The sequence below is a fragment of the Hemicordylus capensis genome, chromosome 5, assembly GCF_027244095.1.
Source record: "Hemicordylus capensis ecotype Gifberg chromosome 5, rHemCap1.1.pri, whole genome shotgun sequence".
NCBI lineage: Eukaryota > Metazoa > Chordata > Lepidosauria > Squamata > Cordylidae > Hemicordylus > Hemicordylus capensis.
In genome coordinates this window covers 49,612,361-49,628,373 of record NC_069661.1, presented here as the reverse complement: position 1 = coordinate 49,628,373, position 16,013 = coordinate 49,612,361, and the positions used below count along the sequence as shown (strand labels likewise).

Below are 16,013 nucleotides of genomic sequence, written 5' to 3'. Positions count from 1 at the left end.
GGACGCTTTCAACGCCACTGTCACTGTCTATGTCAATGGCTGAGCTGCTAACATTGAGAGTATGTGGTGTTTGTAGCTCAACAAGCCTGGCAAGTCCCCCTTTGATGTTTGTGTTTTTAATGGATTTTTTATCTGTCATCCTTACACAGTGCTTCTGTGTTTTTTTAAAAGCAGTCTCTCCTTGTTCTCCATCCAGAGGAGGCGCTTGATAACCAGAACTGGATGAATCCCCCAGTTGCCCTCAAGCCCGAGGGCAACAGTTGGTCGACATCAATGGAAGCAGTGGCCCATCAGCATCGTCTGAGTCACTCTCAGACGCATGATGGCGCTTTCGCCCTTTGCGTCTATGCTCCTTCTTGGAGACATCCTCTCGGGGGATTACTCCCGGTACCGCCTTTGGAGCCACCCTCCTCACCTGATGGGAGCTCTGCAGAAGATGACACTTCTGGGGATTCAGATTCTGATGATGTCAGTCGTAGATCAGACCCTCCATCGGATGAGGAGGGTGGCTCCGAAGGCAGTGGGGTAGACTTCTTCCTTTTGCCTGCTGGCTTCTCTGATGGCACTAAGTTTCTGTGATGACACTGGGTCAACAGGAGATGGCGCTGCAACCAAACGTGTGACAGGCACTTGTGGCTGAGGCACTGATCACGGCTCCTGATAATGGAAGGGGTGCCACCCCAGATTGGAGTTTGCAGGATTAGGCAGCTGCTGCGCTTTCCACTGCAAATAATCCGCGTAGTCATCAGGAGGTATGTGGCAAAAAATGCAGGAGTGAGCCAGTTGTGATGGCAGCAAACACACCCCCTGTGCTCCCAAATGTTGTGTCAATGTCGAAGCCCCTGTCAAGACTGGGATCTGCATCATAGAAACATCTGGAGACTGGATCCGTAAGGGAGACAAGGATGGTGTTTTGGGTGGGTGGATGGGCTCCTCCTACTCTGGCTCAACGTCAAGCCCCACGCTTTATTTATTTATTTTATAAAAACAAACCACTAAAACTGTAAAGAACTAAGACAAATTAAAAAACAATATAACAATTAACAATTTAAAAACATTTAAAAACAATTAAACAATTACAATGATTAAAATCCCAAAATTGGGTTTTTAATTTTAAAATAAACCAGATATTAAAACCCCCAAAATTTAGGAAGCTCAGAAAGCTTGGGTGAAAAGATGGGTTTTCAGGTGTTTTTTTAAAGTTGCCAGAGATGGGGAGGATCATATCTCAGGAGGGAGCACATTCCATAATCTCGGGGCAGCGACCGAGAAGGCCCGTCTCTGTGTAGCCACCAAACGAGTTGGCGGTAACTGGAGACGGACCTCCTCAAATGACCTCAATGGGCGGTGGGGCTCATAATGAAGAAGACGCTCTCTTAGATACCCAGGGCCTAAGCCGTTTAGGGCTTTGTAGGTTATAACTAGCACTTTGTATTTTGTCCGGAAAACTATTGGCAGCTAGTATAACTCCATCAGTAAAGGAGTAACATGGTCTCTCCAACATGACCCAGATACCAACCTGGCTGCCACATTCTGAACCAACTGGACTTTCCGGACTATGTACAAAGGCAGCCCCACGTAGAGCGCATTACAGAAGTCTGGAGGTTACCAACAGATGTACCACTGTTTTGAGTGGTTGATCTCGAAAAATGGGTGCAGCTGGCATGTCAGCCGAAACTGATAGAAAGCACCCCTAGCCACCGCCTCAACCTGAGAAACCACGGAGAGGTGTGAATCCAGAAGTACTCCCAGACTGTGAACCTGTTCCTTTTGGGGAGTTGTGACCCCATCTAGAACAGGCAGATCAAAATTGTCTCTAGAGTTCTGACCCCGCACAATAAGTACCTCCGTCTTATCTGGATTCAGCTTCAGTTTATTCTCCCTCATCCAGTCCATTACTGCTTCCAGGCAGGCATTTAGGGAGGATATGCCAGCTCCTGAAGAAGTTGACAAGGAGAAGTAGATCTGGGTGTCATCAGCATACTGGTAACACCCAGCTCCAAATCCCCTGATGATCTCTCCCAGCGGTTTCATGTTGATGTTAAAAAGCATTGGAGAAAGTATGGAGCCTTGAGAGACACCATACTGAAGCTCAGATTTTGAAAAGTAACAGTCTCCAATCGACACCATCTGGAATCTATCCGAGAGGTAGGAGCGGAACCACTGTAAAACAGTGCCTCCCACCCCCAACCCCCTCAGACATTCCAGAAGGATACTATGGTCGATAGTATTGAAAGCCGCCAACAGATCCAAAAGGACCAAGAGAGTCACACTTCCTCTGCCAATTCCCAATTGGAGATCATCCATCAGGCCAAGCAAAGCAGTCTCCATCCCATAGCCCACCTGAAAACCAGTTTGAAATGGGTCTAGATAACCAGTTTCCTCCGAGACCGCCTGGAGCTGAGAGGCCACCACCCTCTCAGTTACCTTGCCCAGCCATGGGAGATTGGAAACAGGCCTGTAATTGCTCAACTCCGAGGGATCTAATTAAGGCTTCTTTAGAAGAGGTCTAATGACTGCCTCCTTAAACAAGGAGGCATCCTGCCCTCCCTCATAGAAGCATTTATTATTTCCACCAGGCTGTTTACAACAACCTCCCTGCTAGATTGAACAAGCCATGCTGGACAAGGGTCAAGAAAACAAGTGGTAGTGGATCCATGGAATCATCGGATCCATGGAATCACTACTCTGATGATGTAGTGGTAGTGGATCCATGGAATGAATCCTATGAATCCATGGAATGTCGATCCGGATGGTGTACTCGATGTTGAGTCTAATAAGTCCTGTAAAGTAGTCGAATCAGTGTGGTGATGACTGTATTCCCCCGTGCGCAGATCTTCATGTGCTTGCAACCTTGGGGTTCTTGGCATCGAGGGAGACTGGACTGGGGTGCGCACTGGAGAGAACAGATGCACCACTCTAGCAGCCGACAATGGCAGTATATCGGATGTTAAACACACTGTCAACATGGACAGCAATCCAGATGTCACAGACATTGTCGATGTTGTTGAAGAGGCTGGTGCTGCCAATCCAGCAGCCGATGGCGAGGCAGCAGCCAAAATCTGGAACCTCGATGGCGAGGCAACCCCCAAGACAGCCGCTGAAGTTGGGAACCTTGGCGTTGACATCGAGGTTGAAGCACATGGGCTCCAAATGGCTGGAATAGGGAATGAGTCATCCGAACCGCCACCGTATGCTTGCACCAGCGCTGGAGAAGGTGTACAGTATTTCTTGATTGGTGGCCCATCAGCATCGTTCGAGTCACTCTCAGACGCATGATGGTGCTTTCGCCTTTTGTATCTATGCTCCTTCTTGGAGACATCCTTCGGCTTCTTAAAAACAGCACCCCAATTTAGTGCTAGACTGTGCGGTTTTAGACTACTGGAGTGCAGGTCCGAGGTCATTCGGCACAGCTGCAAAAGCCGACCGAGACTCCGATGATGTAGATAGAGAACGGGCAGTCGATGTTGATGCCGATGTTGACATCGAAGGGGAGTCTGGGCGGGCTGGGCGCGGAGTTGGCGGGCGGAGCATGTATAGTGCCGCCCGGAGATGGAGAGCCCGATTCTGTCTGATTTATTTGGAGAAGGAGCAACAAACTTTACATGCTGCCGTATTGTGCTCCTCTTCAAGGAACATCAAGCATGCATCGTGGTGGTCAATCAACAGTAGCTTAGCCCGGCATTTTATGCAGTGTTTGAAAATCCTTTTAACCACCATTGTGGTGGGATAGCTGCTATTGTTATGCCTTAGCTGTATCACAAAGAAATACCAATGTCCATTCCTAGTCAAGTCCGAGTAAACAAGTTTCCGATTGTCAAGTTTAAGTTTGTTGCACAAGAAAGTCCGTTTTGCGTTCTAAGATCTTGCTCAATTAATCCGTCAAACAAACAAAATCCGAGGAGCTAGTACTACGAGGTCTGATTGCTTAGGCGGTCAAAGAGAAACTGAGGAGAGATGCCCCAATTGCCACTCTTAACAAACTCAGCATGGCACATGCAGGCAGGGTGGGGCATCATTAGGAGCTAAACAATCAGCCCGCAAGGTCCCTATGCAGGCACAGAACCCATTCCTTATGATGACAACAGATCATGATCCAGACCAGTCACCAATAGAGAAGATAGCCAAAACAAAATGCAAAGGGTAAACCATGGAACTGCCTGTAGTCAAAGCCAGAATAATGAAGCAAAATGTTTTTTTCACAGAAACGGGAGACTAATTGAGCGAATCCTTCATGATGCAAGTAACGTGGCAGTCGCGAAGGAACTGAGAAGGAACTCTCCCGATGAAAATAACAGTTGCACCATGCACATGATTTGGCAGAGCCAAAGAGCGCCTCATGGAGCTTGGAATTCTTCCATGGGGCTTACTGTGCAAGCGCAGAATCCAAGTTGTGAGGGAACATGGATCATATCAAAGATAAAAAGGTTTCCTCCACTGGTCAGGAGAGGTGGCTGAGAAGATACATGAAGCTGCTTTGAGGGGAGGGAAGCCAGGTATTGGGGTTATTTGACTTAACCAGACCCTCTACTGCTATAATGGGTCTGAGCAGTTTTATGTTGGGAGAAACTCAAGATTTATCAACACAATGCTTTCCTGAGACAAGATGTCACTGTGAAATATCTTCACTTTTCTCTAAATATTGGAGTGATTGGCATAGACAAAAGCGAGAGGCTCCCAGAAAGCTAGAAGATTAGTCATCCAGAGAAGAAAGAGCAACATGATCCCAAGAACACTGCTCAATCTTTGCTATAGGAGAAAGCAAGTAACTACAGCAGGGGTGGGGAACCTTGGCCCTCCAGCTGGGGATGATGAGAGTTGTAGTTCAACAACAGCAGGAGGGCCAAGGTTCCCCACCCCTGAACTACAGGCACATGAGTTTAGATTTTCAGTTTCCATTCCTTTCAGAATGGAAGCAGGACAAGGAGAGGAACAATTCTTAGAGTATAAATTCAAAATTCAAGTATTATTGTCTTAACGTCAGCATAAGTGAGACCTTCTGTACAAGGAGGATTTCTGTATTTGTATTCAGCTTACAGCAGTGCAACTGTTTATCACAGGCTGACAGAAAAGGGAAATGTATTTATGTTTATATCTATATATCTTACCAGTATGTGAACCAAACGTTTTGCCAGGTATAAATTCTGGACAGTTAATAAGTTGAGAAAAGTCAGTTTGTGGAAGACTGCGTGGAGAAGGCCCAGGAACTGGCCATTTTTCTGGTTCTACCCTTTTCCTCATCTTCTGTTCTACAATTTCTACTTCAGTACTGTCCTTTAATGCCTAGATGACACAAATACATACATATAAATACACATATGTATAATGAAATATTGCTGGGGAATCCTGGCCAAGGCTCCTTGTGCCTAGCCCTGTAGCAATCTGAGGCGAGCGAGCATGCACACACACGCACACACACACTTCATTTAGAAATAGCCACCCCTACACCCAACTATAACAATTCACCAAATGTTTAATGTGACTTTTGTTTTTTATAGCTGCTGTGTTTTGTCCAATTTTTTTTTTTAATTAAATTTGTAACTGTTTGGGCTGTTTCTGAATTACCATGATAAAAGCCAAGAAAAATTATTCAGTTGCTAAAGTATTTTTATGTTCCCATAACACTGTTAACTATACATTTAATTCTATACACGCTTTCTATATGTCTGCATATTTTCCTGTGCAAACTTCTATTTTAGTATGATTTATTCTTTTTTTTAAGCTATAAACTGCGGATTGCCTGTGATCTCAACTGGCTTGATTCAGATGAGACATCCAAACCATTCTATGCTCACACACATACTCCTCCCCTTACCTCTGATTTCCTATCTCACTTCCAACTTAGAGGCAAACAATAGTTTTCTATTAATCCAAACCAGAACTGCAAAGCTAGTTCAAACTGTGGATCATAAACTTGGTTTGCAAAATTACAGCTCACCCAGATATTATGGAAATTCAATTCAATAATAAATTAAAGAGGAAATCAAAGTATGCAAGGGGAAGAGGGAGTGTGCATGCAGAGCAACACAGCACCATATCATGGCTTGCCATTATGCCAGAACCAACACACTGCCTAGGATGCTGCAATTTCATGGAATGTTCATGAACATTCTAACTTCTCAGGGATGGCAGCAATAAAATTAACAATGCACCTTTTTTGAGGGAAATAAAAACTCAGTTTGAGTGAGAGTGAGGGAGAAACTCCACAAGGCCTAGGGTCAGGATAAGTTGTATGTTCTTCACAAGAAAATGGGCACAGGGCTTGTTGAGAAGGCTGGGTAGTGGGGCAAGAATTATTGAATGTAGGGGACAGAGTAGACAGTAGCGTGAAAAAACAGAGATGAGCAAGGTGCCTGGAGAAGACACAGAACTGAGGAAACTAAGAACCTGGAAGACACGTTGCAAGTGAGGGGATGTTATAAACCTTTCCAAAAGGGTTTGAGGACAGGAGAGGTGGTGTATGTTACAGGAGGATGGAAGCAAACAAGCAAAGCAGCTTTAGATGCTGAAGGACAGGAAACTCAAGGAGGAAGGGACAGAACAAACTAAATTTGATTTAACTGGCCAAATTACTGGCTTCAAGTTTCCAGTATCAACACATAAGTACAGGGTCATTACAATTATGATGGATAATTGCTGTGTAACACAAACTACTGTTTTCACTCTTGTATTCCTGCTGGAAAGGAGTCAATACCTCATTCTGCTTTAGTGGACTATATTTTCTCTCTCATGGGTGGGCAGGCGGATATTTTCTTATTCTTCCCCAGAAAAGTAATTTAAAATTCCTACACTTGTTAACAGTCCAGAATCAAAAGTGAAACATCCATCATATAAAAATGAGTAGCTTCAAGTGGACAAATTTGCATATAGGGGCAGGTGTTAATTTAAGATCAGCATTTTCAAATTTAATATTTCCCCCCAAATGGATTGTGAAGTACTAAACAGATGGTTTAAGCACCTCAATTCATTGTTGTGTGAGTGTATCTATTTTATATTGCACTTTTAAAGATAGAGCAAAACACTGTAACAGTTCTGATATAATGGCAAACTACCTGCAAGAGTACAAAATTTTGCTGAAATAAGCTTCCACACAATATTCTACAGACTCAATGTTTCCTCTCCCTAAAGCAGGGCTGCTCAGCTTAGGTCCTCCTGAAGATGTTGACCTACAATTCCCATAATCCCTGGCTATTGTTCCCTGCTAACTTGTCAAAGAGGCACCTTTTAACGCGATGATTCTCTTTATTTAGCAGAGGGAGAGTAACTGGCCCTATCCACCCACAGCACAGTACCTCCAGTGATTGTTGCTGGTGTCTATCTTATGTTTCTTTTTAGATTGTGAGCCCTTTGGGGCAGAGGCGTAACTAGGGAAAATGGCGCCCGGGGCAAGCTCTGAAATTGCGCCCCCCCCATCGCCCCCCCAACATACATCTGACTGACACACATGTGTTTTTTCCTCACAACAACCCTGTGAAGTTGGCTTGTGTTTCAAGCATCAGAATTATGATGCAATGATGATACATACTACATTATACTTAGGTTTTTCCTCACAACAACCCTGTGAAGTTGGCCTGTATCTCAAACATCAGAATTATGATGCAATGATGATACATACTACATTATACTTAGGTTTTCCTCACAACAACCCTGTGGAGTTGGCTTGTATCTCAAACATCAGAATTATGATGCTAAAAGCCCATTAGTAATTCTGCATTTGCGTCTCTTTTTTAAAAAAGAAATGTCTAATTGAACTCCAAATTGACAATTTTTTACCCATTCTGGTCCACCTCATGCCATCCTTTTTAATCCATGTACTAATTGTAATTCCATTAAAGCAGATATAATTTTATTAGTATTCACAGTTCATCAAGCTAGCAATAATGGCTGTTATTGTTAAGTTTAGAGAAAATTAAAAACTGCAAAACAATTTGTTTACTCCGATGTTTAACACAACTTGTAAACAAAACTTCCATGGCTAAATGTGGGTCTGTAAATCTAAGATTAAATACATGCTTCCATCAATATGTATACACACCATACACAACATGAAGGTGCACACCACACATTCAGAGACTACCACAGGATTTAAAAACCAACCATATAACATAATCCTTGAAGACAGAAATACATATATCCATTTTGGGGTTAAATATAGAGGCTATTTAGAATTCACCAAAAACAAATTCAAGCATTCACAGAGGAAATAAAATATTTCTAACTCAGAACCATATATTCCTTAGGACCTTTAAAAAAAAAATCCCCATAAACATATATACAGCAAGCCTAGATCAATCTCTTTGGAACATAAGGCATCCATAATATTCAGAAACAAAGACAAAATATAAAAAGCCAGATCCCCTTACTCAGCATTTCTTGATTCCTTTCTCTGGCAAAATTCTCATCATTCCAACTGCTGTGGGGTTTGTTGGTGGGTTTTTTGGTCCCTTCCTCTCAACATGCAAAGATATTAACAAAGACTGCCAACACAGTCCTTACCTCCAGCAAGATCTTCAGTTTTGAAGCTGGGCTACTAGGAATCTTGAGTTGCTTGTCTATATAATGGGTAATGTTTAATGTTTGCGTGTTCCTTTGAGCATCCAGAAATCTAACTAGTTGATGCCTGAGACATTGTGCCCCCTCTCCCTCCCCAACAATTAACTGAGGAAAAAGTATGCCAGCAGAGACAATCTCCAAAGGTCCTGGCATATAACCCCCTCCCCCATTTTTCTTGCCAAACTTTGTGTCTTTAGCAGGATACCACAGGCACTTGTTAAAGCTAACACATGCACTGCAACACATTCTCACCCTGACACTTCAGGTCTGGTTCCACCCGCTCGCCGAATCCTTTCTTGTCCGTGCCGGGTGTCGGTGTGTGTCCTCGTCCTGCCTGCGCCTGCTACAGCCCCAACGACGACGCTTTCCTCCGCAACCGCGCCACCAGGCGAACCGAGCTGGGAGGACGGACGCACCGCACGCATGCGCAGCGCGACTCGGCACGCCGGCCGAGTTGCGCGTGCGTGCGTGACTAGAGACCCTCTGGCTGGCAAGCCACTAGAGGGCCTCTTTCTGGCTTGCCTGCCTGATAACTTCCAGAGCGAGCCTCAGCCAAGGCACAAGCAGTGAGCATGAAAGGCGCCCGTTGCCAAGCCAGGCCACGGGCCAGCAATGGGGGGGGGGGGGGGACACGGGCACGGAAGGGACCGCTCGTGGAGGGGGCGCCAACGCGCTCCCTTGACTGCTGCAGCGCTGCTGCTGAGCTGGAGAAATTTGTATTAAAAAAAATATTTTTTTTTAAAAAAAAAAATTTTGGATCGGCAGGGGTCATGGCGGCGCCCCCCACGTGACCCGAAAAGATGGCGCCCTGGGCACGTGCCCCCCCTGCCCCCCCTATCGTTGCGCCTCTGCTTTGGAGACAGGGATCCATCTTATTTATTTATTATTTCTCTGTGTAAACCGCCCTGAGCCATTTTTGGAAGGGCAGTATAGAAATCAATCAATCAAATAAATAAAGGCTACTGTGGCTGGGGATTATGTGAGTTTTAGTCCAAAAACAACTGGGGGGCCTAAGTTGAGCAGACCTGCCCTAAAGCATGGTCTACAGGTGGACATCAGCACATGCAGTCCCAGTAATTGCGTTCTCACATATCCGCAACCGGGCAATTGAAACCCAACCTCAGTGTACACAAGGTTGGAAACAGTGAAAAGAGGGCAATTTTCACATTTCCACAATTATACAGTGGCCAGGAATGACCTCAGAGGTAATGTCTGCCTGTCATTTTAAAGAAAGGAGCCACTTTATGGCTCACAAATACGTGTGTGTGTGTGAGTGTGAGAGAGAGAGAGAGAGAGTGTTCCTCAGGAACCTAACCTCAGCCCGCATTCCCACCCCGAATTCCCATTGCCCTAATGCCCCGTTATCTGCAGTTTCATTACCTGGGGAAATTGGCCGGAATGGAATTGATAATGAGGTACACCTGTATAATGCTTTATAATACTAACCAGTAAATAAACTGAAGTCTGGCTTACCTCTAGGATTAGACTAACATTTGTAGTGAGAGCTTGCACACGATGGAAGCTGGCAATCAAAGAAATAGGCAAGAATCCTTGTTGGTCCATCTTCCTTCTCAAGAAAAAGTCTCTTTCCAAGTTTTCTACACTGAAATAATACTCTCTGGAGGGAGAAAAAAAGAGAAAAGGTAGCACTGTATTTTTCTGATACTATTATAAATTTGCTAGCAATAAAAATAATTTAAATTGGTGTGGATAGTATATAAAGAGTCAAATCATTTATCAAGAGAACATCCATAGAATCAATTTAATAAACACATTATACAAATGTATAAAATACAATTTGAGATATTCAAGTACACTAAAAGTTAAAACTACACAAAAACTGCACATCTGGGTATAGAAATGTAATGGCTTCATTTTTTTCACACAGAGCAGAAGTGAATGCCCAAATGCAAAAATGGAAACAAAATTCCAAACATTTAATCACTTTCTAGCTTGCATCAAGAATGTGCGATTTCAGTATTCACATGGAGGGTAATAGATGCTGCTTTTGCATTAGAGTAAGCTCATTCAAGTACCTCAAAATATCTCTAATCATAAAGTGAAATAGATATGTAAAATGTTCCTGGTCTGAGGAAAAGAACTGATCACATTGTCATCAAGGAAAGGGGAAATGAAATAGAAGGAAGAGAACATTATAGACACATTAATTTAAACTACCTTAAAACCACTAAGCAGCACATATGACAGAATAAAAGATTTATTTTCAAGGAAGAAACTCAGAGAAATGTTTAAAGTGCTGCAAGCCTCAAGGAGGTTATGTAGGAACATCAACAGGTTGGAAAGCAACAAGAGTAAAAAATAATGCATCTGCAATAATAAATGACTAATGACCAAGTATTAGCAGATTCTTAGCTCTAACAGAACATATGAAAAATGAAGAGAACGTCAAACACCACTAAAAGAAGTGTCAATTTGGAGACTCCCCAGGAAGAAAATACACACCAGTCCATATTCTCAAAAGCATAAGAGTCAATTTATAAAAACTGCAAGGAACTGTAGATTTTTCTATTGTAAAATGTGAGAAACAAACAACTGTATGTAATGTATGGTTGTGCACGTAAAATTTAACAAAAACAAAACACTGAAGATCCAAGGTAGTATAAAATGATTACTACGTTAAGGTGTCATATAAAGATTTTCCATGAAGGCAGAAGCATGCTAAAGTTCTGCAATATTAAGTAGCTGGCTTAACTGCAGCATGTAACCAAGTACATTTGTCCCAAGTAGAAATATTACACAGTACAAAGCAGGAAGAAAAAAATTCCCTTAAGGTTCTGCAACTTTAAGAAAAGTTTTCTCTTCCCAAAAACAAATAAGGACTGTAAATATAACTAATTAGGGCCTATGTTTTAGTTCTGACCTCTGCACAGCATCAGAACCTGGACTGTTTTTAAACAAATTTCTGAAAGACAAGTATCGTACTTCATTAAAGCAAAGGTAAAAATACTCGCATTCACTATTACAAAAGTGGCCACAGATCCTCTGTACATACAGAAACAAATGAAGAAAGAAAGCAAAATGCAGCTGTACTCAATAAACACCTTACACAAGCTGGTCTTGTGGCAACAAGCATGAATTGCCCCATTGCTAAGCAGGGTCTACCCTGGTTTGCATTTGAATGGGACATGTGTGAACACTGTAAGGTATTATTCTTAGGGGATGGGGCTGCTCTGGGAAGAGCATCTATATGTTTGAATGCAGAAGATTCCAGGCTCCCTCCTTGGCATCTCCAGATAGGGCTGAGACTCTTGCCTGTAACCTTGGAGAAGCCACTGCCACTCTTGCCTGTAACCTCGGAGAAGCCACTGCCAGTCTTGCAGACAATACTAAGCTAGATGGATCAATGGTCTCAGTAGAAGGCAGCTTCACTATCCTATCAAGTGAATGGGAGGCTATAGAAGATGAGGGTCTTGACTGGAAGAGGCCACAATCCCCAGCTTTGAACAGGCTCTCCAGAAGAGAAAGTGGGCTGTCCCCTGCACAGTTCTGGTGAACTAGCATGGAGCAGAGACACAGGCTAGCAGAGATGGAGAAAGAGGGGAGAAGCCAAGTCCCTTAGAAGTGGGGCTTGCCTGTAAACCCCTGTAAAAGGCTACTGAGGTTGCCATTGCACATGTGGAATGTGCCCTTATTGGGGTAGGCAAAGGAGCAGAGGCTAGCTGATATGCCAAGAAGATAGTTTTCTTGACCCACACAGCAATTCTCTGGGAGGAGACAGACAAGCCTTTTGTAGGTTCAGCGTAAGATTTGACCTGCGAAATGGTTGAATCCTGTCTATTTAAAAGGCTAAGGCCCTTCTTACATTGAAGGTGTCTAGCCATCAGCCCTTCCCTTACCCTAAAGAGTGAACCAAAAGGGAACCCTGTCCTGTCTGTCAGGCAGTGACCTCTAGGGATCAGCCACTCAGTACACAGTGACCGGGACTTAGAGGGCCTGGCGGCAGGAAGTGAACAGGTTCTTAGTTCTCTCAGTTGGAGCCAGGAAGGAGATGAGGGAGGATGGGCTGAAGGCTTAGCGGGGAGCAATGGAGTTTGTCCTTCTCATGGAAGGACATCTGCAGATACTTGGGAGACAGGGTTGCAGGAAGCTTGAATTTTCTCCTGGAGTTTGGGGTGAGTTTCTTTTGCTTCTTAAATTTTTATTAGATTTTACAATAACTTTTACATTCAATTACATTCATTTCCTAACTCTACACATAAATAAATATTGACTTCCAGCTCACCTATCTGCACGGTTCACAATAACTATACATATAAACCATTGCTATAATAGTTCAAAATATACAAACTGCATTCGATACTACTAGACTTTACCCAACACGACCTGTTGCTATTATTATATTTCAAACCCTACTGAAAAGTCCGTATTGGGAAAATAATTCTTTAAATAAAGCAAAAAAGGTTCCCAATCTTCTTTAAAGCATTCAAAATTATCTTCTCTTATAAATGTTGTGAGCTTTGCCATCTCTGCATATTCCAAAATTATCAGCCAGTCTTCTTTCGAGGGCATTTTAATGTCTTTCCACTTTTGCGCATAAATTATCCTGTCCGCTGTGGCTGCATACATAAAAAATGTTAAGTTTCTTCTAGGAAGCTCTCCTTCTGTTATTCCCAGCAGGAAGGACTCTGGCCTTTTGAGAAATGTCATTTTGACAATGTCAATTTTCAGAGTTTGGGGTGAGTTTCAAGGGGGAAGGAAGCCAGGGCTTCTGAAGGATTTAGTGAGGGAACAGTTTGTTAGCTTACTCGAGTTAGATTTCATTCTTTTTGTGCTACTGCAAGTCCTTACAACTTGTCTATTGTGTTTTATCTGTAACATAAGAATGTTGCACCTGTGCCCTTTTTATTCCTCCAGAGCACTGTAAAAGTCTCGGTAACCTTTAAAGGTGCTTTTAAAGGTTCCTTACAACTGGGGGTGCTTACTGAATTATCTTTGCAACTGGGTAACCAAGATTTTAAAGTGTACCACTCCAACTATCAACTGGAGTGCTCTTTTTGAATTATTCTTGAAAGAACTGAGTGTTGTTGTTTTTAAATCTGTAACTGAAGCTGAGAGAGGCCTCAGACTGAAGCAGTCTATAGTATTTTGAATAAAGGTTATTTTTCTTTTTGGTCCTTTACTATTTTAACGAGTCTCTGAGTGGATTTTCAACTCAAAAGGGGGGGGGCTGGAAAGGGGTCTTACTCTGGTGAAAACATGCCTCGTTTGATTGCTCAGCAGCACACGATCAAGTTTTTCTCCTCACGCATAAGCTACATGTGGGAGGTTTTTATATTTTTCCATTTGGTAAAAGGAGGAGGGTTTTCCTGGAATTTCACCCACACCAGGGAGGGATTAAACCCTGTTAAAAAGTGGGCATAGTGGCAGCGATACCAGAGGGACAGTCTTTGTTGAGTGAGCAAGAAGGGGATGAATCAGCAATTTTCTTTCCCCCACGTGGACTTGCTCTAAGACAAAGTCTGGGCTTAAATCCACCATTCACCAACTCCCCATTCATTACAGGGTGTGATAGGCACACTCCTCCTCAGTGGTAGGCGTGGGGGGAAAGGTAGGCAGCGAAATCTCCTGTGTCAAATGAAACTCAGAGAAAACCTTAGGTAAAAAAGTAACTTTGGGTCTCAAAACGACCCTATCTTTATGGAATACTAGATATGGTGCATCAGAACGTAATGCTTTTATTTTGCTCACTCTTCTAGCTGAACTAATTGCAACCAGGAAAACTGTTTTAAAAGACAACAATTTCAAATTACATGTAGCCAAAGACTCAAAGGGCTGATTCATCAACTGTCTCAAAACCAACAACAGGTTCCAAGGAGGGGAACACTTTGGAACAAGAGGGAACAAATGCAGCATCCCTTTCATAAATGTCTTAACTAACTTGTAAGAGAACAAGCCAGGTACAGAATGCCTGTCAGCAAGGGCTGATAAATGAAAAACAGGTTGCTCACCTGTAACTGATGATCTGGTAGTGATCCGTTGATATCCATTAGAATGGGTTCTGCGCCTGCGTGGAAGCCTCTCGGTGTCGAGTTTTACAGCACCTCTTCGGCACCTGCGCCCTGCCCCACGTGACTACGTGGCTATTTAAGGCGGGAGGAAGTGCAGGCACCTCAGTTCCTTGGAGACCGCCCAAGCAGTCATGTAAGCAGGTAAGTTCTACTATAGCGAGGTAAGTACTACTGTGGAGTGGAGGTTCGGGAGGGTCTAATGGATATCAATGGATCACTACCAGATCATCAGTTACAGGTGAGCAACCTGTTTATCTGGTTTGTGATCCGTTGAATCCATTAGAATGGGTGTTTAGTAAGCTCCAAAAGGAGAAGGGAGCAGAAGAGTTATTGCAACACCCTTTTAAGGACACCTCTCCCAAAATTTGCCTGCGCAGCAGACCGTAAGTCTATAGCATAGTGCTTCACAAAAGGTTGTTCAGAAGATCATGTAGCAGCCTTAGAAATGTCTTGAAACGATATGCCAGACAGATGAGCAGCCGAGGCACCATAAGCTCTTGTGGAATGCACCCTGATGGTCTTTGGTGGCTGAACTTTCTGTAAAGAGTATGACAGACAGATGGCTTCGACAATCCAGTGTGACAGTCTCTGCCTGGACAATGCCTGTCCTATGTTTGCCCCTTATAGGCAACAAATAGCCTCCTTGATGAGCGGAAAGGTTTAGTCTTTGAAAGGTAATAGAGAAGCGCTCTTCGCACATCCAGGGAATGTAGGGCCTTTTCCACCGGAGTGATCGGTGACTTAAAGAAGGTAGGGAGTACCATGTCTTGATTGATGTGGAAGTCCGACAATCTTTGGCAAAAAAGTGATATCTGGCCTGAGAAGAACTATATCCGGGTAGAACCGGGCATAAGGGACATCCATGCGAAGGGCTGTGAGTTCACTCACCCTTCGAGCTGTGGTGATAGCCACTAAAAAGGCTGTCTTGAGGGATGCCAGCTTCATTGTCGTGGAATGCATGGGTTCGAAGTGTGGCTCAGTTAGTGCAGAGAGGACCAGCGAGATACTCCATTGCTCAAGAGGTTTTTTGACAGGAGAATACAGATTAGTGAGACCTTTCAGGAAGCTCTTGCATGAAGGGTGGGAGAACACTGTTTTCCCATCCCAGCCTGGATGCCAAGATGAAAGTGCAGCCAAGTGGACCTTGATTGACACGTTCGATAATTTCTCTGATTTCAGAGCGGTCAAATAAAGTAGGATATTATGGATAGAAGCCTCCTTAGGACAGAAAATATGGTGAGAAGCGTAAATAGCAAATCTTTTCCATTTGCTAGCATAGTTTTTTCTTGTAGACGGTTTGTGCTGATTTAGCATGATTCGCTTCAGCAGTCGATCTTCCACACTGTTAGTTGCAGGGTGAACACTTCTGGATGTAGGAGGAGACAGTTTTCCTGAATCAGGAGATCTGTATGGTTTGGAAGTCTGTGATAA

General features: G+C 43.5%; 1 protein-coding gene across 7 annotated transcripts in view; it reads right to left on the bottom strand.

Annotated features, from left to right (window-relative positions):
• The window catches only part of LARP1B (La ribonucleoprotein 1B), a 91,864-nt gene that overhangs the window by 42,647 nt on the left and 33,204 nt on the right, over positions 1 to 16,013 (bottom strand). For all 7 annotated transcript variants that reach the window (XM_053254126.1, XM_053254129.1, XM_053254125.1 and 4 more), the window contains 2 exons: positions 10,027 to 10,171; positions 5,109 to 5,283 (listed from right to left, as the gene is read on the bottom strand). In XM_053254126.1, coding sequence (XP_053110101.1) covers positions 5,109 to 5,283; positions 10,027 to 10,171 — 320 coding nt within the window. The remainder of the gene's footprint in view (positions 1 to 5,108; positions 5,284 to 10,026; positions 10,172 to 16,013) is intronic.